Here is an 18,700-nt window from a genome sequence, read left to right as displayed (position 1 = left end):
AGTGTTTTATAAGAAGGTCTTTAGTGGATTCAGCGTATACGTCCTTAAAGGCAATGTTAAATTATTGTTCAGAAATTGCACTAAGTAGAATACCCGGTTGGGTAAGAGAAGTTATTTATAGTATGTTATTTAAAATATTTAACCATGTTTGTAACGTTCAAGTGTCCTCACCTCCCATAAAGGGAAGCTCTGTTCAAATTTACTTGTTATTGCATTTCAAAAATTGTATGCCTTTTTGCTGACATGTATTGTTGTTTTCTTCCCAGTCCAGGAGTACTGGATTTAACCAGGGGGAGTGCAGCGCCCCAGAGTCCTGGTCGTTGCAGTAATTATGCTCCGCCACTAAGGGGGCTATGGTACGTCTGATGGCACTGAAGGAGTTCACCTGACCAGGTATCACAGACACCAATACACTTCACAGTCTGGCCTCCAGGGGGAGCTAAGGGTGCTATGTATTAGGCTACTCCTCACAATCTGGTAAAACTGGGGGTTAGATAGGAAGTTAGTCAGAAGCTGACTGGGTTGGAACCAGGCAATATCCTGTGGCAGAGGGTGTTGAAGGGGAAGATTCAGGGGGGTCCCTGTCAGGGGTGGGATCCTGACAGAGGCCTAGCGAACAGAAAGAACATTACGGGACCGCGCCTGCACTTCATCGCGGTGGTACCCCAAGAAAGGACAAGAAGCGAGGTTTATTGTGCTGAGTGAGAAACGAGATCAACGCAACAAGGAGAAACACCAGTAGGAGTCGTGCTGTAAGACGAGGCAACATCCTACTGAGGCGCGTAGCCGGTGGCCGCAAATGCCGAGGAAGTATTGAGCTCCAGGCCTTACTTCAAACCTACGGCAGGACAGTCAGTTCTAGGCGGGCTGTCTCACCCAAAATCACCTAAGCAGACACAGGGGGCAACATTTGGAGAGGGGCGACTCTAGGGTCCCGGAAGACCTCCGAGCCTACCCGTCATATGGGTGCGTCCTAGCCATATCATCTGGGGGGACGAAGAAGAACATCATAATCGAGTTGTGAGGGAACTTCAGAAACAGACACAACAGTTGTGAGGACTATCCCGTAAGCACAGCATGGAAGGACTACAACACACAAGCGCTAGAAGGTAGGCACAGATTTCCACCTGCAAAGGGAACTCTGGAGGTGCCATCGGACCGGCCGGACTCAGGTAGCCCGGTTAACCGTATTCCGGACTGAGGATCCTGAAGCCTTCAGTAAAGAGGTAAAGAGACTGCAACCTGGTGTCCTCGTTATTCACCGCGACCGACACCACATCACAACATCCTCACATTCTCAACTTTCACTGGACGCCCCTCAGCAGGGCCATGGACCGGGCCTAGCCACCGTGACAACCCCAGACCTGAGACACAGAGGCCCGGTACCGGGTGCCCCTCGGCCCTGCGGCAGCGGGGGCGCTCCAGTTGCATGTGTAGATTTTTACAATGTGTATACAGAATATACAACCCAAACATGGTGATAATAGAGTCTTATATAGTTAGAACAGTTTTATCAGCAGTACTTGCTTTCTTAGATTTATTGATGCCAACATCATTAGTTTAAAGAGAACCTATCACCAGGTTTTCGCCAAATAAAGTAAGGCGAGCACCTGTAAGCCTTCTGTTACAGCATTCTAGAATGCTGTATGTATGTCCCCTATGTGCTCTGTATTACACAAAAAAGACAAATTATTTTATTCACCTACGGGTGGTCCGGTGCGATAGGTATCACTGGTTTTGATCTGGCTCTTCCATGTCTTCCTGCAATCTATGTCCTTCTTCTTGATTCGTGTGCATGAAGCATCCTACGTCATCCACACAGTGTCCTCTATGACACTCCTGTGCAGTCACACTTCTGTCTGCCCTGCCGAGGGCAGAGCAATGTATTGTAATGCGCATGCGCAGGGAAAGGATAAAGAGCACCAGCGCATGCGCACTGTAGTACTTTGCTCTGCCTTCGGCAGGGCAGACAGAAGTATGACTGGGAAGGAGCACAATGGAGGACACTGTGTGGATGACATAGGATGCATCATCCACACAAAGCCAGAAGCAAGATAGCGATCGCAAGAAGAGAGGAGGCACTGGATCAACACCAGTGATGCCCATTGGACCAGACTGCCCCATAAGTGAGTACAATAAAAGCTATTTTTGTGTTATACAAAGCGCATTGGTGACATATAGACAGTATTTTGGTATGCCGTAACTGAGGGCTTACATGTGCTGGCCCTACTTTATATGGGAAAAACCTGGTGACAGGTTCCCTTTAACAATACCCAGTGAAAAATCCATTTATGTGGTTGCTTTTGGCACACCAAACAGAAAATAAAAAAGGGGGAAAAAAAAGTCAAGAACTTGTGATTCTGACTTTAAACTCTTACCTTTGGAGTAAACATGTGTCGGATGCCATCAACTGAGCCATTTAAGAGCAAAGCTCGCACGAGGAAACACGTTAGAACCACATATGGAAAAAGAGAACTGAAATACATGACCTGGGGAACACAAATACAGAACATGTTAGACCATGTCACAGTCCTATTCTAGTTTTCATGGTCTCTCTTACTGAGATTGTTGTGTGTTTTGATGTTGTTCATGCAGCTAGGCCAGCTGTCCTGCCTGGGCATGAGTAGGCAGGGAATGGTTGTCATGTTCATGGGTACATTAGGCGGACCAGAGGAATTGACTTTGAGGACCCACACCTGTGCAAAACATTTTAACCTCAGTTCCCCATGATACCTGCAGGTCTGATGTCCTTCAACGCTGCTCAAAACATTTATAATACAGGTTCTTGTCGTACTGCGTTTTTCCTTCCTTATTTGTATAGTGAAAAGTTATGACAAGTGATATACTGTGGTATCAGTCATTCCAGGGATTTCATTGAGCTATTGCTCTGGTAAATGATGGTCTATGGAAGCTAAAGATGAATGGTGAAAGATCCTATGGAAATGAGCTGAATGTACACACTGGTTGCAGCTCTCAAGACATGTTTAACTTTACATGGGTCCATAAAGGGGAACCCCAGCTCTAAACTGCCCTCTTGGAGTCTACTAGGAAATCTGCTGTGTAAGCGCTCCCGCTTTGGTGGACACAAGCCTTCCATGTACTACATGGATGACCATTCATCAGAATGACTGCTGTCAGCCACTGTAGGAGCCATGACTGACTGGCGTTACCAAGAAGTTTGATTTACTTGGAGTTATATTCTGTTGTTTAAGTGTTCCCTTTATTTTTTTGAGCAGTGTATTTAGCCAGAAATGCGACTTTAGTTCATAACTAGAGCAGCATTTCAGGCGAGGCACATAAAGGCACACAACATAAGTAGTGCCAAATTCATGTGGCATATTCCTCTGAAGGATTTTGGTGCATATTATTCCTGCACGCCTTTTATGAAGATTGGCAAGTGCTAATGAACCAGGCCATAATTTTTCTGTATACTTTGCATATTTTATGCAAATAAGAATTGTATATTGCATGATTTGCTACATGCTGCACATTTTCTGGTAACAATATATGGTAATCTCAATATAATTACAATAATATGGAACTAACATGGTTTCCCCCTGCCCCTTTTTAGGAACCTATAAACCGGTGTCAGTACATGGAGGATGTCACCGGCCTGCTCATATATACTCACTTTGCCTGAAGACTGAATGCCTTTGATCATAGCGAGACACACCATTATCCATGCCGCTAGTAAGCACAGAGTCATCTTCCAGTTGAGGCCTCCACCTTCTGTGATTGAGTTGGAAATATTTAAAGCCTCTCTGTACCAATAGTAAGTAGTTGCAGAACTTTTTTCACATTCAGGTTCAATATCTGTAAAACATTAAAACTGTAGTATGAATGGTATGAATTCTTCTAGGTGTGTAACACATAAGCTTGCAGGTGTTTGCAGTTATTTAAACCCCACTTAGCGCATAATTAGCCCCTTATTAATGGACTCAGAGAGGTGATAAAAATGGCGTATACTGAGAGAAGAAGGCCCTTGTGCAAGAACAGTAACTGGACCCTTTGTAGTCCAGTAGCTCACCATAATGCATAATTTCAGCTACTTTGGAGTTGGTAGTTGACCCCTTTACTTCTTGGTCCCCTGTACAGCTGCCCAGGTTGCACCAATTATATATCCCCTACATTATATTATGGTATCTGCTTTAGGATTTAAAAAAACTGCATAAGATATCAATATATCTAAGTCTGGTGTCTATAGGCAACTAGAATGCTGTGCCTTAATAGGAACCTGTCATGTGAAAAATTGCTAATAACCTACAGAAGCAGGGTTAATCTGCAGGTTAATGGTGTTCTGAACCTGCCCGGCGCATGCACTTAGAGCCCCGCTGTGAGAAGATATGAACTTTATCCCCCCCAACAGCGTTCAGTGCTTAGTCACGGGGGTGGCAGCAAGGGTACAGTCTGTGTATAGAAAGCAACAGCAGTAAACGTGCCCCCCACAATTACTGTCAGCCAGCACTAATGCTGAGCTGCTGTCAGTTTGTGGGGTGTGGCTGCTGCCGCTATCTATACACAGACAGACTGAACATGCCCCGTGACTGAAATCCAATCCCTGACAGAAGAATAAAGTTCATTTCTTCCTGGCATCGGGGCTCAAAGTGCGGGCACCGGGCAGGTTCATAACGCCATTAACCTACAATTTAATCCCATATATGTAGGTTGCCTTCCGGAGGGTTGCCAGAAAGTAACTATAAAAAAGTATTGGTTTGGTGGACAGCGACAGACTCTGTTCCAAATCGTGGCTTTTGCTACATAAATGCTGGAGATTTACCACAGATTTCACCCTTTGCATGAATATTTGCATCATAAACTGCTGTTGATTGTTTCTTTAGCGTATGAAGGATATTTCATGAAGGCTCTTCCGCTATGTTGGTAGTGAAACATTCAGATCGTTTTCCGACCAGTATATCCACTGCTCAGCCTACCCATGTGAACATACCCTTAATATCTACACCATGGGATGCATTTTGATTGGTGCTGAGAGAATATACTCGTTACTCGATATTTCCCGAGCTCGCTCGGGTGTCTTCCGAGTATTTTTAGTGCTCGGAGATTTAGTTTTTTTCGCCGCAGCTGGATGATTTACAGTTACTAGCCTGCTTCATTACATGTGAGGATTCCCTAGCAACAAGGCAACCCCCACATGTACTCAGCCTGGCTAATAGCTGTAAATCATTCAGCTGAGGCGATGAAAACTAAATCTCCGAGCACTAACAAATACTCGGAGGACACCCATGCGTGCTTGGGAAATCTCGAGTAACGAGTATATTCGCTCATCACTAATTTTAATCCAAGTAAATAATAATATGTTAATATCTCACAGGTATAAGAAGCATTTTTCACCAAAGGGCATTGGTCCCAAGGCAGAGGATGTTGGAAGGACTGTGAGAAATAAAAGAGACTCCATCCAATAATGACATTGTAGTAGAGAGCCACGAACAAGCAGACCTGTAAAACAGAGTAAGTGTATGAGTCCAAATTTATGGTTAGTAGTCGAAATAATACGTTTGCAGCCCACAACATATCATAAGTTTATTGCCGTCCATGTTCCAATGTGACCCATGGACTGAAAAACGATCAATGCAATACATATCGTACTACAGTGTAGGTGGTATGCTACCACAGAGCGTGAGGGGTCACATGCCATATCGTCCTCCAGATAATGTGCTGATGATGAATTGTTTCATAAATCCTTCTACACCGGAAAATAAAGCAGTTTTAATCATTGTTCCACTTTCACTACAGGAACTTTCCATTTAATCTAAACCTATTTTACTACTATGTGACCAGCTTATGTAATCAACTGAAATAACTTTCCCTGCGCATTTCTTTGTGTTAATCTTCTCAAATTAAATTGATAAAGATATAAATTTTCTCATCATCAGTTAACTAAGGGCTCGTGCAGATGATTGTATTTTTGGTCCGAGTGCGCTCCGACAAAACATCGCACTCTGACCAATCTTAGTCTATGGGACCATACACATGTCTGATTTTTTCCTCGATACAAGTCCACCCGATGAAAAATTTGCATTCCATATTGGATCGAACTCGGTCATGCAAGTCAATAAGTCTGTGGAAAATATCTCCTGCATGTGGATGACATCTGAGTGCAGTCCAATGTTCACACAGTGACGGGAAATAAACTTTCTCCATCTTCTCTATTCTATCTTCTCCTCGTCCGAGAGAATCAGATCACACTCTGCTCACACTCGAAATCATGGTGTGATTAGCATCGGCCCGATTCTCACGGATGAGGGAAAATACGGTCCTGTCACCCTAGCCTAAGTCTATAGGGGGATAGAATATAAATAGTGGAGAAAATGTTTTCTCTTCCGAATACTTATCTACTGACTATTAGCCATTGATAACAAGCTGATCCCAAGTATCCTCCCGGACTAGCGATGCGCTTTACATCCACTCTGCCCTCCGGACAAAAGATCAGGATTCTGAACAATGAACCCTCCATTAACCCATAATTCATTATTAGGGCATACAATTAGGGTTGAGCGAAACGGGTCGATCATTTTCAAAAGTCGCCGACTTTTGGCTAAGTCGGCGTCTCATGAAACCCGATCCGACCCCTGTGCTTGTCGGCCATGCGGTACGCGACTTTCGCGCCAAAGTCGCGTTTCAATGACGCGAAAAGCGCCATTTCTCAGCCAATGAAGGTGAACGCAGAGTGTGGGCAGCGTGATGACATAGATCCTGGTCCCCACCATCTTAGAGAAGGGCATTGCAGTGATTGGCTTGCTGTCTGCGGCGTCACAGGGGCTATAAAGGGGCGTTCCCGCCGACCGCCATCTTACTGCTGCTGATCTGAGCTTAGGGACAGGTTGCTGCCGCTTCATCAGAAGCAGGGAGAGCGTTAGGCAGGGTCCACTAACCACCAAACCGCTTGTGCTGCAGCGATTTCCACTGTCCAACACCACCTTCGGTGTGCAGGGACTGTGGAAGCTATTTTTTTTTTTTTTTCCCCTCAGCGCTGTAGCTCATTGGGCTGCCCTAGAAGGCTCCGTGATAGCTGTATTGCTGTGTGTACGCCACTGTGGAAACCAACTGCTTTTTTCAAAGCACATATCCTCTTGTTCCTTCCTTTCTGCACAGCTATCTTTTCTGTTTGTCCACACTTTTTATTTAATTTGTGCATCAGTCCACTCCTATTGCTGCCTGCCATACCTGGCTTACATTACTGCAGGGAGATAGTAATTGTAGGACAGTTTTTTTTTTTTTTTTGTTTTTTTTTTGTGGGAGATTAAGATTGGCATTTCTGCTACAGTGCCATCCCTGTGTGTGCCATCTCTCACTGAGTGGGCCATAGAAAGCCTATTTATTTTTTCCGTGATTTGTGTTCTAAAATCTACCTCAACACAAAAACACTACATCAATCAGTGGGAGAAAAATATTGGCCTCAGTCAGGGCTTGTGTGCCACTGCTGTGTGTGCTATCTCTCATTCAGTGGGCTATAGCAAGCCTATTTTTTTTTTTTTTTTTTTTTTTTTTAATATTATTTGGTTTCTAAAGTCTCCCTGAAAAAAAAAAAAAACCTAAAAAAACAGTGGGAGAGTAATATTGCCCTTTCAGCTTGTGTGCCAGTCTTGACTCCTGGGTGTGCCACCTCTCTCCCTCTCATTCAGTGGGCCATAGAAAGCCTATTTATTTTTTTTTTTAAATATTATTGGGTTTCTAAAGTCTCCCTGAAAAAACAAAAAATACATAAAAAAACAGTGGGAGAGTAATATTGCCCTTTCAGCTTGTGTGCCAGTCTTGACTCCTGGGTGTGCCACCTCTCTCCCTTTCATTCAGTGGGCCATAGAAAGCCTATTTATTTATTTTTTTTAATATTATTTGGTTTCTAATTCTCCCTGAAAAAAAAAAAAAAAACCTAAAAAAACAGTGGGAGAATAATATTGCCCTTTCAGCTTGTGTGCCAGTCTTGACTCCTGGGTGTGCCACCTCTCTCCCTCTCATTCAGTGGGCCATAGAAAGCCTATTTATTTTTTTTTTTAAATATTATTGGGTTTCTAAAGTCTCCCTGAAAAAACAAAAAATACATAAAAAAACAGTGGGAGAGTAATATTGCCCTTTCAGCTTGTGTGCCAGTCTTGACTCCTGGGTGTGCCACCTCTCTCCCTTTCATTCAGTGGGCCATAGAAAGCCTATTTATTTTTTTTTTTTAATATTATTTGGTTTCTAATTCTCCCTGAAAAAAAAAAAAAAAACCTAAAAAAACAGTGGGAGAATAATATTGCCCTTTCAGCTTGTGTGCCAGTCTTGACTCCTGGGTGTGCCACCTCTCTCCCTCTCATTCAGTGGGCCATAGAAAGCCTATTTATTTATTTTTTTAAATATTATTGGGTTTCTAAAGTCTCCCTGAAAAAACAAAAAATACATAAAAAAACAGTGGGAGAGTAATATTGCCCTTTCAGCTTGTGTGCCAGTCTTGACTCCTGGGTGTGCCACCTCTCTCCCTTTCATTCAGTGGGCCATAGAAAGCCTATTTATTTTTTCCGTGATTTGTGTTCTAAAATCTACCTCAACACAAAAACACTACATCAATCAGTGGGAGAAAAATATTGGCCTCAGTCAGGGCTTGTGTGCCACTGCTGTGTGTGCTATCTCTCATTCAGTGGGCTATAGCAAGCCTATTTTTTTTTTTTTTTTAATATTATTTGGTTTCTAAAGTCTCCCTGAAAAAAAAAAAAAACCTAAAAAAACAGTGGGAGAGTAATATTGCCCTTTCAGCTTGTGTGCCAGTCTTGACTCCTGGGTGTGCCACCTCTCTCCCTCTCATTCAGTGGGCCATAGAAAGCCTATTTATTTTTTTTTTTAAATATTATTGGGTTTCTAAAGTCTCCCTGAAAAAACAAAAAATACATAAAAAAACAGTGGGAGAGTAATATTGCCCTTTCAGCTTGTGTGCCAGTCTTGACTCCTGGGTGTGCCACCTCTCTCCCTTTCATTCAGTGGGCCATAGAAAGCCTATTTATTTTTTTTTTTTAATATTATTGGGTTTCTAATTCTCCCTGAAAAAAAAAAAAAAAACCTAAAAAAACAGTGGGAGAGTAATATTGCCCTTTCAGCTTGTGTGCCAGTCTTGACTCCTGGGTGTGCCACCTCTGTCCCTCTCATTCAGTGGGCCATAGAAAGCCTTGTTTTTTTTTTTTTTTTTAATATTATTTGGTTTCTAAAGTCTCCCTGAAAATAAAAAAAAAATACATAAAAAAACAGTGGGAGAGTAATATTGCCATTTCAGCTTGTGTGCCAGTCTTGACTCCTGGGTGTGCCACCTCTGTCCCTCTCATTCAGTGGGCCATAGAAAGCCTTGTTTTTTTTTTTTTTTTTAATATTATTTGGTTTCTAAAGTCTCCCTGAAAATAAAAAAAAAATACATAAAAAAACAGTGGGAGAGTAATATTGCCATTTCAGCTTGTGTGCCAGTCTTGACTCCTGGGTGTGCCACCTCTGTCCCTCTCATTCAGTGGGCCATAGAAAGCCTTGTTTTTTTGTTTTTTTTTTAATATTATTTGGTTTCTAAAGTCTCCCTGAAAATAAAAAAAAAAAAAACATAAAAAAACAGTGGGAGAGTAATATTGCCCTTTCAGCTTGTGTGCCAGTCTTGACTCCTGGGTGTGCCACCTCTGTCCCTCTCATTCAGTGGGCCATAGAAAGCCTTGTTTTTTTTTTTTTTTTAATATTATTTGGTTTCTAAAGTCTCCCTGAAAATAAAAAAAAAATACATAAAAAAACAGTGGGAGAGTAATATTGCCATTTCAGCTTGTGTGCCAGTCTTGACTCCTGGGTGTGCCACCTCTGTCCCTCTCATTCAGTGGGCCATAGAAAGCCTTGTTTTTTTGTTTTTTTTTTAATATTATTTGGTTTCTAAAGTCTCCCTGAAAATAAAAAAAAAAAAAACCTAAAAAAACAGTGGGAGAGTAATATTGCCCTTTCAGCTTGTGTGCCAGTCTTGACTCCTGGGTGTGCCACCTCTGTCCCTCTCATTCAGTGGGCCATAGAAAGCCTTGTTTTTTTTTTTTTTTTTTATATTATTTGGTTTCTAAAGTCTCCCTGAAAATAAAAAAAAAATACATAAAAAAACAGTGGGAGAGTAATATTGCCATTTCAGCTTGTGTGCCAGTCTTGACTCCTGGGTGTGCCACCTCTGTCCCTCTCATTCAGTGGGCCATAGAAAGCCTTGTTTTTTTGTTTTTTTTTTAATATTATTTGGTTTCTAAAGTCTCCCTGAAAATAAAAAAAAAAAAAACATAAAAAAACAGTGGGAGAGTAATATTGCCCTTTCAGCTTGTGTGCCAGTCTTGACTCCTGGGTGTGCCACCTCTGTCCCTCTCATTCAGTGGGCCATAGAAAGCCTTGTTTTTTGTTTTTTTTTTAATATTATTTGGTTTCTAAAGTCTCCCTGAAAATAAAAAAAAATACATAAAAAAACAGTGGGAGAGTAATATTGCCATTTCAGCTTGTGTGCCAGTCTTGACTCCTGGGTGTGCCACCTCTGTCCCTCTCATTCAGTGGGCCATAGAAAGCCTTGTTTTTTTGTTTTTTTTTTAATATTATTTGGTTTCTAAAGTCTCCCTGAAAATAAAAAAAAAAAAAACATAAAAAAACAGTGGGAGAGTAATATTGCCCTTTCAGCTTGTGTGCCAGTCTTGACTCCTGGGTGTGCCACCTCTGTCCCTCTCATTCAGTGGGCCATAGAAAGCCTTGTTTTTTTTTTTTTTTTTTAATATTATTTGGTTTCTAAAGTCTCCCTGAAAATAAAAAAAAAATACATAAAAAAACAGTGGGAGAGTAATATTGCCATTTCAGCTTGTGTGCCAGTCTTGACTCCTGGGTGTGCCACCTCTGTCCCTCTCATTCAGTGGGCCATAGAAAGCCTTGTTTTTTTGTTTTTTTTTTAATATTATTTGGTTTCTAAAGTCTCCCTGAAAATAAAAAAAAAATACATAAAAAAACAGTGGGAGAGTAATATTGCCATTTCAGCTTGTGTGCCAGTCTTGACTCCTGGGTGTGCCACCTCTCTCTCTAATTGTGGGCCATAGAAAGCCTTTTTATTTTTTTCCTTCATTTGTGTTTTAAAATCAACCTCAACACAAAAACACTACATCAATCAGTGGGAGAAAAATATTGGCCTCAGTCAGGGCTTGTGTGCCACTCCTGTGCGTGCCATCTCTCATTCAGTGGGCCATAGAAAGCCTTGTTTTTTTGTTTTTTTTTAAATATTATTTGGTTTCTAAAGTCTCACAGAGAAAAAAAAAAAAAAAAATTAGGTGGGAGATTAATATTGACATTAGTGCTTGAGTGACAGTCCTGCGTGTGTGTCATCTCTGTGATTTGGTGTCACAGAAAACAGAGTGTGTAACATTGTGCCTGATTTTCCTTGTGGTCTCACCAACCTGTTAAGGGATATTGAAATCATACTGAAGTTATAGCTCACCGTGTAAGTTGTTTGACAGCAACAAATAAAGTTAGTTTGGTTACGATTTTTAAACAATGAGGAAGTCTGGTGCAAGAGGTCGTCGTGGGCGTTCATTGTCAGCTGGTAATGATGGTAGTGGTAGTGGAGCATCAGGTGGTCGTGGGGATAAAAATATTCCACCTAAGTCTGGAGCTGTGGAGCCAGTTTCGTCGTCAGGCTACACAAGGCCTCGAACGCTCTCTTTTCTGGGAGTAGGAAAACCGCTTTTAAAGGCTGAGCAGCAACAGCAAGTTTTGGCTTACATTGCAGACTCAGCCTCTAGCTCTTTTGCCTCCTCTTCCGAAACTGGTAAATGTAAAAGCAGCGCGTCGCTTGTGGATGTTCACGGTCAGGGACAAGTTGCTTCCTTGTCCTCCTCAGCAAAAACTACAACAAGAGAGAAGGATGCAGCAGGCGACACAACGGGTCACTCCATGGAGCTCTTTACACATACCGTCCCTGGCTTAGAAAGTGAAACATTTAACAGGCCATGCCCATTACAAGTAGATTCTGACATGGAGTGCACTGATGCACAGCCACAGCCAGAGTACTATGCTGCTCCTTTGACTCAGACCACCACATTGCCCTCTCAGGGTACAGATCCACAATCAGACCCTGATGAGACTATGTTGCCCCGCCACGAACGCTATACCACCGACCGACACAGTGACACAGACGAAGTTGCACACGAGCTCGAAGAGGAGGTAATAGATGACCCAGTTATTGACCCCGATTGGCAGCCATTGGGGGAACAGGGTGCAGGCGGCAGTAGTTCAGAAGCGGAGGTGGAGGAGGGGCCGCAGCAGGCATCAACATCGCAACAGGTTCCATCTGCCGGGCCCGTATCTGGCCCAAAACGCGTGTCAAAGCCAAAACCTGTTGGAGGACAGCGTGGCCATCCGGTTAAAGCTCAGTCTGCAATCCCTGAAAAGGGATCCGAGTCTAGGAAGAGTGCAGTCTGGCATTTTTTTAAACAACATCCAACTGATCAGCGCAAAGTCATCTGTCAAAAATGTTCAACTAGCTTAAGCAGAGGTCAGAATCTGAAAAGTCTAAATACTAGTTGCATGCATAGACACTTAACCACCATGCATTTTCAAGCCTGGACTAACTACCAAACGTCCCTTAAGGTTGTAGCACCCTCGGCCAATGAAGCTAGTCAGCAACGCAACATCCCTTCCGTCACTGTAAGGCCACCATTTTCCGCACCACCGGCAGTATCTGTGCAGGTTTCTTTGCCAGCCAAAAGCAGTCAGGGTCAGGGAATCACCAGTTTAGTAGGAGGAAATATTGCATCTAGGGCACCGGCGGAAACAATACCGTCTCCAACCGTCTCTCAGTCTGCCATGTACACCGGCACACCCGAAAGTTCCACGATCTCCTGCTCTCCAGTCCAGCTCACCCTACATGAGACTCTGGTTAGAAAAAGGAAGTACTTATCCTCGCATCCGCGTACACAGGGTTTTAACGCCCACATAGCTAGACTAATCTCGTTAGAGATGATGCCCTACCGTTTAGTTGAAAGCGAAGCTTTTAAAGCCCTGATGGAGTACGCTGAACCACGATACGAGCTACCTAGTCGACACTTTTTTTCCAGAAAAGCCATCCCAGCCCTGCACCAGCATGTTAAACAGCGCATCGTCCATGCACTTAGGCAATCTGTGAGTACAAAGGTGCACCTGACTACAGATGCATGGACCAGTAGGCATGGCCAGGGACGTTATGTGTCCATCACGGCACACTGGGTGAATGTGGTGGATGCAGGGTCCACAGGCGACATCAATTTAGGGACAGTTGTGCCTAGCCCACGGTCTAGGAAACAGTTGGCTGTAGGCGTTCGCACCCCCTCCTCCTCCTCCTCGTCCTCCTGCAGAAGCTACAGCTCTTCCACAGAACGCAGTCGGCCAACCACTCCATCGGCAGATGACACTGTTGCACACCAGTTGTCCCATTATGGGCCAGCTACTGCCAAGCGTCAGCAGGCTGTATTGGCTATGAAGTGTTTGGGCGACAACAGACACACCGCGGAAGTTCTGTCCGAGTTCTTGCAACAAGAAACGCAGTCGTGGCTGGGCACAGTAGATCTTGAGGCAGGCAAGGTAGTGAGTGATAATGGAAGGAATTTCATGGCTGCCATCTCCCTTTCCCAACTGAAACACATTCCTTGCCTGGCTCACACCTTAAACCTGGTGGTGCAGTGCTTATTGAAAACTTATCCTGGGTTCTCCGACCTGCTCCTCAAAGTGCGTGCACTTTGCTCACATATCCGACGTTCGCCTGTACACGCCAGCCGTATGCAGACCTATCAGCGGTCTTTGAACCTTCCCCAGCATCGCCTAATCATAGACGTTGCAACAAGGTGGAACTCAACACTGCACATGCTTCAGAGACTGTGCGAACAGAGGCGTGCTGTTATTTATTTGTGGGAGGATACACGGGCAGGCAGTAGGATGGCAGACATGGAGTTGTCAGGTGTGCAGTGGTCGAAGATACAAGACATGTGTCAAGTCCTTCAGTGTTTTGAGGAATGCACACGGCTGGTTAGTGCAGACAACGCCGTAATAAGCATGAGCATCCCCCTAATGCGTCTGCTGATGCAAAGTTTGACGCACATAAAGGAGCAGGCGTCTGCACCAGAGGAAGAGGGAAGCCTTGATGACAGTCAGCCATTGTCTGGTCAGGGCAGTGTACAGGACGAGGTAGCGGGCGAAGAGGAGGTGGAGGACGAGGAGGATGATGGGGATGAGTATATTTTTAATGCGGAAACTTTCACGGGGGCACAGGAAATTGGTTGCGTGTCACGGCCGGGTTCTGGTTTTTTGAGGGACACAAGTGACGTAGATTTGCCTGCAACTGCCCCTCAACCAATCACAACCGGAGATTTGACAACTGGAACTTTGGCCCACATGGCGGATTATGCCTTACGTATCCTAAAAAGGGACACACGCATTACGAAAATGATGAACGATGACGATTACTGGTTGGCCTGCCTCCTTGATCCACGCTATAAAGGCAAATTGCAAAATATTATGCCACATGAGAACTTGGAACTAATATTAGCAACCAAACAATCAACTCTTGTTGACCGTTTGCTTCAGGCATTCCCAGCACACAGCGCACGTGATCGTTCTCACACAAGCTCCAGGGGGCAGCAGACTAGGAGTGTTAGGGGTGCACACATCAGAAGTGGCGTTGGACAGAGGGGTTTTCTGACCAGGTTGTGGAGTGATTTTGCTATGACCGCAGACAGGACAGGTACTGCTGCATCAATTGAAAGTGACAGGAGACAACATTTGTCCAGTATGGTTACTAACTATTTTCCATCCCTTATCGATGTTCTCCCTCAACCGTCATTCCCATTTGATTACTGGGCCTCCAAATTAGACACCTGGCCAGAATTGGCAGAATATGCATTGCAGGAGCTTGCTTGCCCGGCAGCAAGTGTCCTATCAGAAAGAGTATTCAGTGCTGCAGGTTCAATATTAACCGAAAAAAGGACTCGTCTGGCTACCCAAAATGTTGACGATCTAACATTCATTAAAATGAACCACAACTGGATTTCGAAATCTTTTGCCCCACCTTGCCCGGCCGACACCTAGCTTTCCTATGAAAAGCTCTTGCCTGTGAATTACTTTTCTAATGTCTAATTTGCTGCAGCTGATTGTACAGCATACGACATGTTTACACCTCCCTAAATGGCAAAACTCCCCACACGGGGCCGTGGTATCGCGACTTGGCGCAAGCACCCGTGAGACTGCTGTTTGTCTGAAGAGGTGGGTGTGCTCGCTTTTGGTTGACGGCATTGCTACTGGGTCCCTCATAGTACAATGTAGTGTCTCTGGCGGTGGTGGTGCGCACCCAACGTCAGACACACCGTTGTAACATGAGGGGCCCTGGGGCGGTCCCGCCGGCCTCAAGAGAGTTCCCCCCTACCCCAGCTCAAAATGTGCTCTACCACGTGCAAAATTATGTCGCACAGCTCCACCAATCTTTAGTCTATTCGCTGACATCATTCAATGTCTGGCACTGACAATACAAATTTGTAGACATCTATGATGCAACTTAAAGTAGTCTGTGTCTGTGTCCTATATTGGCACCATTAAATAGTTACTGCCAAATTACTATGTCAGAAACTCAGTAGATGAGCCCACCCCTGTACCTAAGTATGCCACCTTTTTTTTTTGTTTTGGTTGTTTTGCGAGACATTAACATCTATTTATATTTTGGGAGTACTGGGACAGACACTCCTTGCACTACTCCTCCACTCACCACCAAGCTGCCTGTGTATCCATGTAACCGCTGTAAAACTGCCATGAGCCTATTGTTTGTTATTTTAGGCCTTTGATAGCCTGTCTGCGGTCCCTACTTTAAATACTCCTCCACTGACCACCAAGCTGCCTGCCCGTGTATCCATGTAACCGCTGTGAAACTGCCATGAGCCTATTGTTTGTTATGTTAGGCCTTTGATAGCCTGTCTGCGGTCCCTACTTTAAATACTCCTCCACTGACCAGACCACTGCTGCCCGTGTACCCCTGGAACCAATTATAAAGTGCCTACAGCCAGCCCATTTTCTTATGTTAGGCCTTTGAAGCCTGTCTGCGGTCCCTACTTTAAATACTCCTCCACTGACCAGACCACTGCTGCCCGTGTACCCCTGGAACCAATTATAAAGTGCCTACAGCCAGCCCATTTTCTTATGTTAGGCCTTTGAAGCCTGTCTGCGGTCCCTACTTTAAATACTCCTCCACTCACCACCACCAAGCTGCCTGCCCGTGTATCCATGTAACCGCTGTGAAACTGCCATGAGCCTATTGTTTGTTATTTTAGGCCTTTGATAGCCTGTCTGCGGTCCCTACTTTAAATACTCCTCCACTCACCACCAAGCTGCCTGTGTATCCATGTAACCGCTGTAAAACTGCCATGAGCCTATTGTTTGTTATTTTAGGCCTTTGATAGCCTGTCTGCGGTCCCTACTTTAAATACTCCTCCACTGACCAGACCACTGCTGCCCGTGTACCCCTGGAACCAATTATAAAGTGCCTACAGCCAGCCCATTTTCTTATGTTAGGCCTTTGAAGCCTGTCTGCGGTCCCTACTTTAAATACTCCTCCACTGACCAGACCACTGCTGCCCGTGTACCCCTGGAACCAATTATAAAGTGCCTACAGCCAGCCCATTTTCTTATGTTAGGCCTTTGAAGCCTGTCTGCGGTCCCTACTTTAAATACTCCTCCACTCACCACCACCAAGCTGCCTGCCCGTGTATCCATGTAACCGCTGTGAAACTGCCATGAGCCTATTGTTTGTTATTTTAGGCCTTTGATAGCCTGTCTGCGGTCCCTACTTTAAATACTCCTCCACTCACCACCAAGCTGCCTGTGTATCCATGTAACCGCTGTAAAACTGCCATGAGCCTATTGTTTGTTATTTTAGGCCTTTGATAGCCTGTCTGCGGTCCCTACTTTAAATACTCCTCCACTGACCAGACCACTGCTGCCCGTGTACCCCTGGAACCAATTATAAAGTGCCTACAGCCAGCCCATTTTCTTATGTTAGGCCTTTGAAGCCTGTCTGCGGTCCCTACTTTAAATACTCCTCCACTGACCAGACCACTGCTGCCCGTGTACCCCTGGAACCAATTATAAAGTGCCTACAGCCAGCCCATTTTCTTATGTTAGGCCTTTGAAGCCTGTCTGCGGTCCCTACTTTAAATACTCCTCCACTCACCACCACCAAGCTGCCTGCCCGTGTATCCATGTAACCGCTGTGAAACTGCCATGAGCCTATTGTTTGTTATTTTAGGCCTTTGTTAGCCTGTCTGCGGTCCCTACTTTAAATACTCCTCCACTGACCAGACCACTGCTGCCCGTGTACCCCTGGAACCAATTATAAAGTGCCTACAGCCAGCCCATTTTCTTATGTTAGGCCTTTGAAGCCTGTCTGCGGTCCCTACTTTAAATACTCCTCCACTGACCAGACCACTGCTGCCCGTGTACCCCTGGAACCAATTATAAAGTGCCTACAGCCAGCCCATTTTCTTATGTTAGGCCTTTGAAGCCTGTCTGCGGTCCCTACTTTAAATACTCCTCCACTCACCACCACCAAGCTGCCTGCCCGTGTATCCATGTAACCGCTGTGAAACTGCCATGAGCCTATTGTTTGTTATTTTAGGCCTTTGATAGCCTGTCTGCGGTCCCTACTTTAAATACTCCTCCACTCACCACCAAGCTGCCTGTGTATCCATGTAACCGCTGTAAAACTGCCATGAGCCTATTGTTTGTTATTTTAGGCCTTTGATAGCCTGTCTGCGGTCCCTACTTTAAATACTCCTCCACTGACCACCAAGCTGCCTGCCCGTGTATCCATGTAACCGCTGTGAAACTGCCATGAGCCTATTGTTTGTTATGTTAGGCCTTTGATAGCCTGTCTGCGGTCCCTACTTTAAATACTCCTCCACTGACCAGACCACTGCTGCCCGTGTACCCCTGGAACCAATTATAAAGTGCCTACAGCCAGCCCATTTTCTTATGTTAGGCCTTTGAAGCCTGTCTGCGGTCCCTACTTTAAATACTCCTCCACTGACCAGACCACTGCTGCCCGTGTACCCCTGGAACCAATTATAAAGTGCCTACAGCCAGCCCATTTTCTTATGTTAGGCCTTTGAAGCCTGTCTGCGGTCCCTACTTTAAATACTCCTCCACTGACCAGACCACTGCTGCCCGTGTACCCCTGGAACCAATTATAAAGTGCCTACAGCCAGCCCATTTTCTTATGTTAGGCCTTTGAAGCCTGTCTGCGGTCCCTACTTTAAATACTCCTCCACTCACCACCACCAAGCTGCCTGCCCGTGTATCCATGTAACCGCTGTGAAACTGCCATGAGCCTATTGTTTGTTATTTTAGGCCTTTGATAGCCTGTCTGCGGTCCCTACTTTAAATACTCCTCCACTGACCAGACCACTGCTGCCCGTGTACCCCTGGAACCAATTATAAAGTGCCTACAGCCAGCCCATTTTCTTATGTTAGGCCTTTGAAGCCTGTCTGCGGTCCCTACTTTAAATACTCCTCCACTGACCAGACCACTGCTGCCCGTGTACCCCTGGAACCAATTATAAAGTGCCTACAGCCAGCCCATTTTCTTATGTTAGGCCTTTGAAGCCTGTCTGCGGTCCCTACTTTAAATACTCCTCCACTCACCACCACCAAGCTGCCTGCCCGTGTATCC

At 44.8% G+C, this 18,700-nt stretch overlaps 1 protein-coding gene across 1 annotated transcript in view; it reads right to left on the bottom strand.

Annotated features, from left to right (window-relative positions):
- Nucleotides 1–18,700, bottom strand: part of SLC6A15 (solute carrier family 6 member 15) — an 82,694-nt gene that overhangs the window by 38,985 nt on the left and 25,009 nt on the right. The window contains exons 4-6 of the mRNA XM_077265460.1: nucleotides 5,328–5,454; nucleotides 3,632–3,813; nucleotides 2,379–2,489 (exon numbers count right to left, since the gene is read on the bottom strand). Of these exons, the coding sequence (XP_077121575.1) occupies nucleotides 2,379–2,489; nucleotides 3,632–3,813; nucleotides 5,328–5,454 (420 nt within the window). The remainder of the gene's footprint in view (nucleotides 1–2,378; nucleotides 2,490–3,631; nucleotides 3,814–5,327; nucleotides 5,455–18,700) is intronic.

Source organism: Ranitomeya variabilis, chromosome 5, assembly GCF_051348905.1.
Source record: "Ranitomeya variabilis isolate aRanVar5 chromosome 5, aRanVar5.hap1, whole genome shotgun sequence".
Taxonomy (NCBI): Eukaryota; Metazoa; Chordata; class Amphibia; order Anura; family Dendrobatidae; genus Ranitomeya; species Ranitomeya variabilis.
The sequence above is the reverse complement of the archived record's forward strand: the minus strand, read 5'-3'. Positions and strand labels throughout refer to the sequence as shown.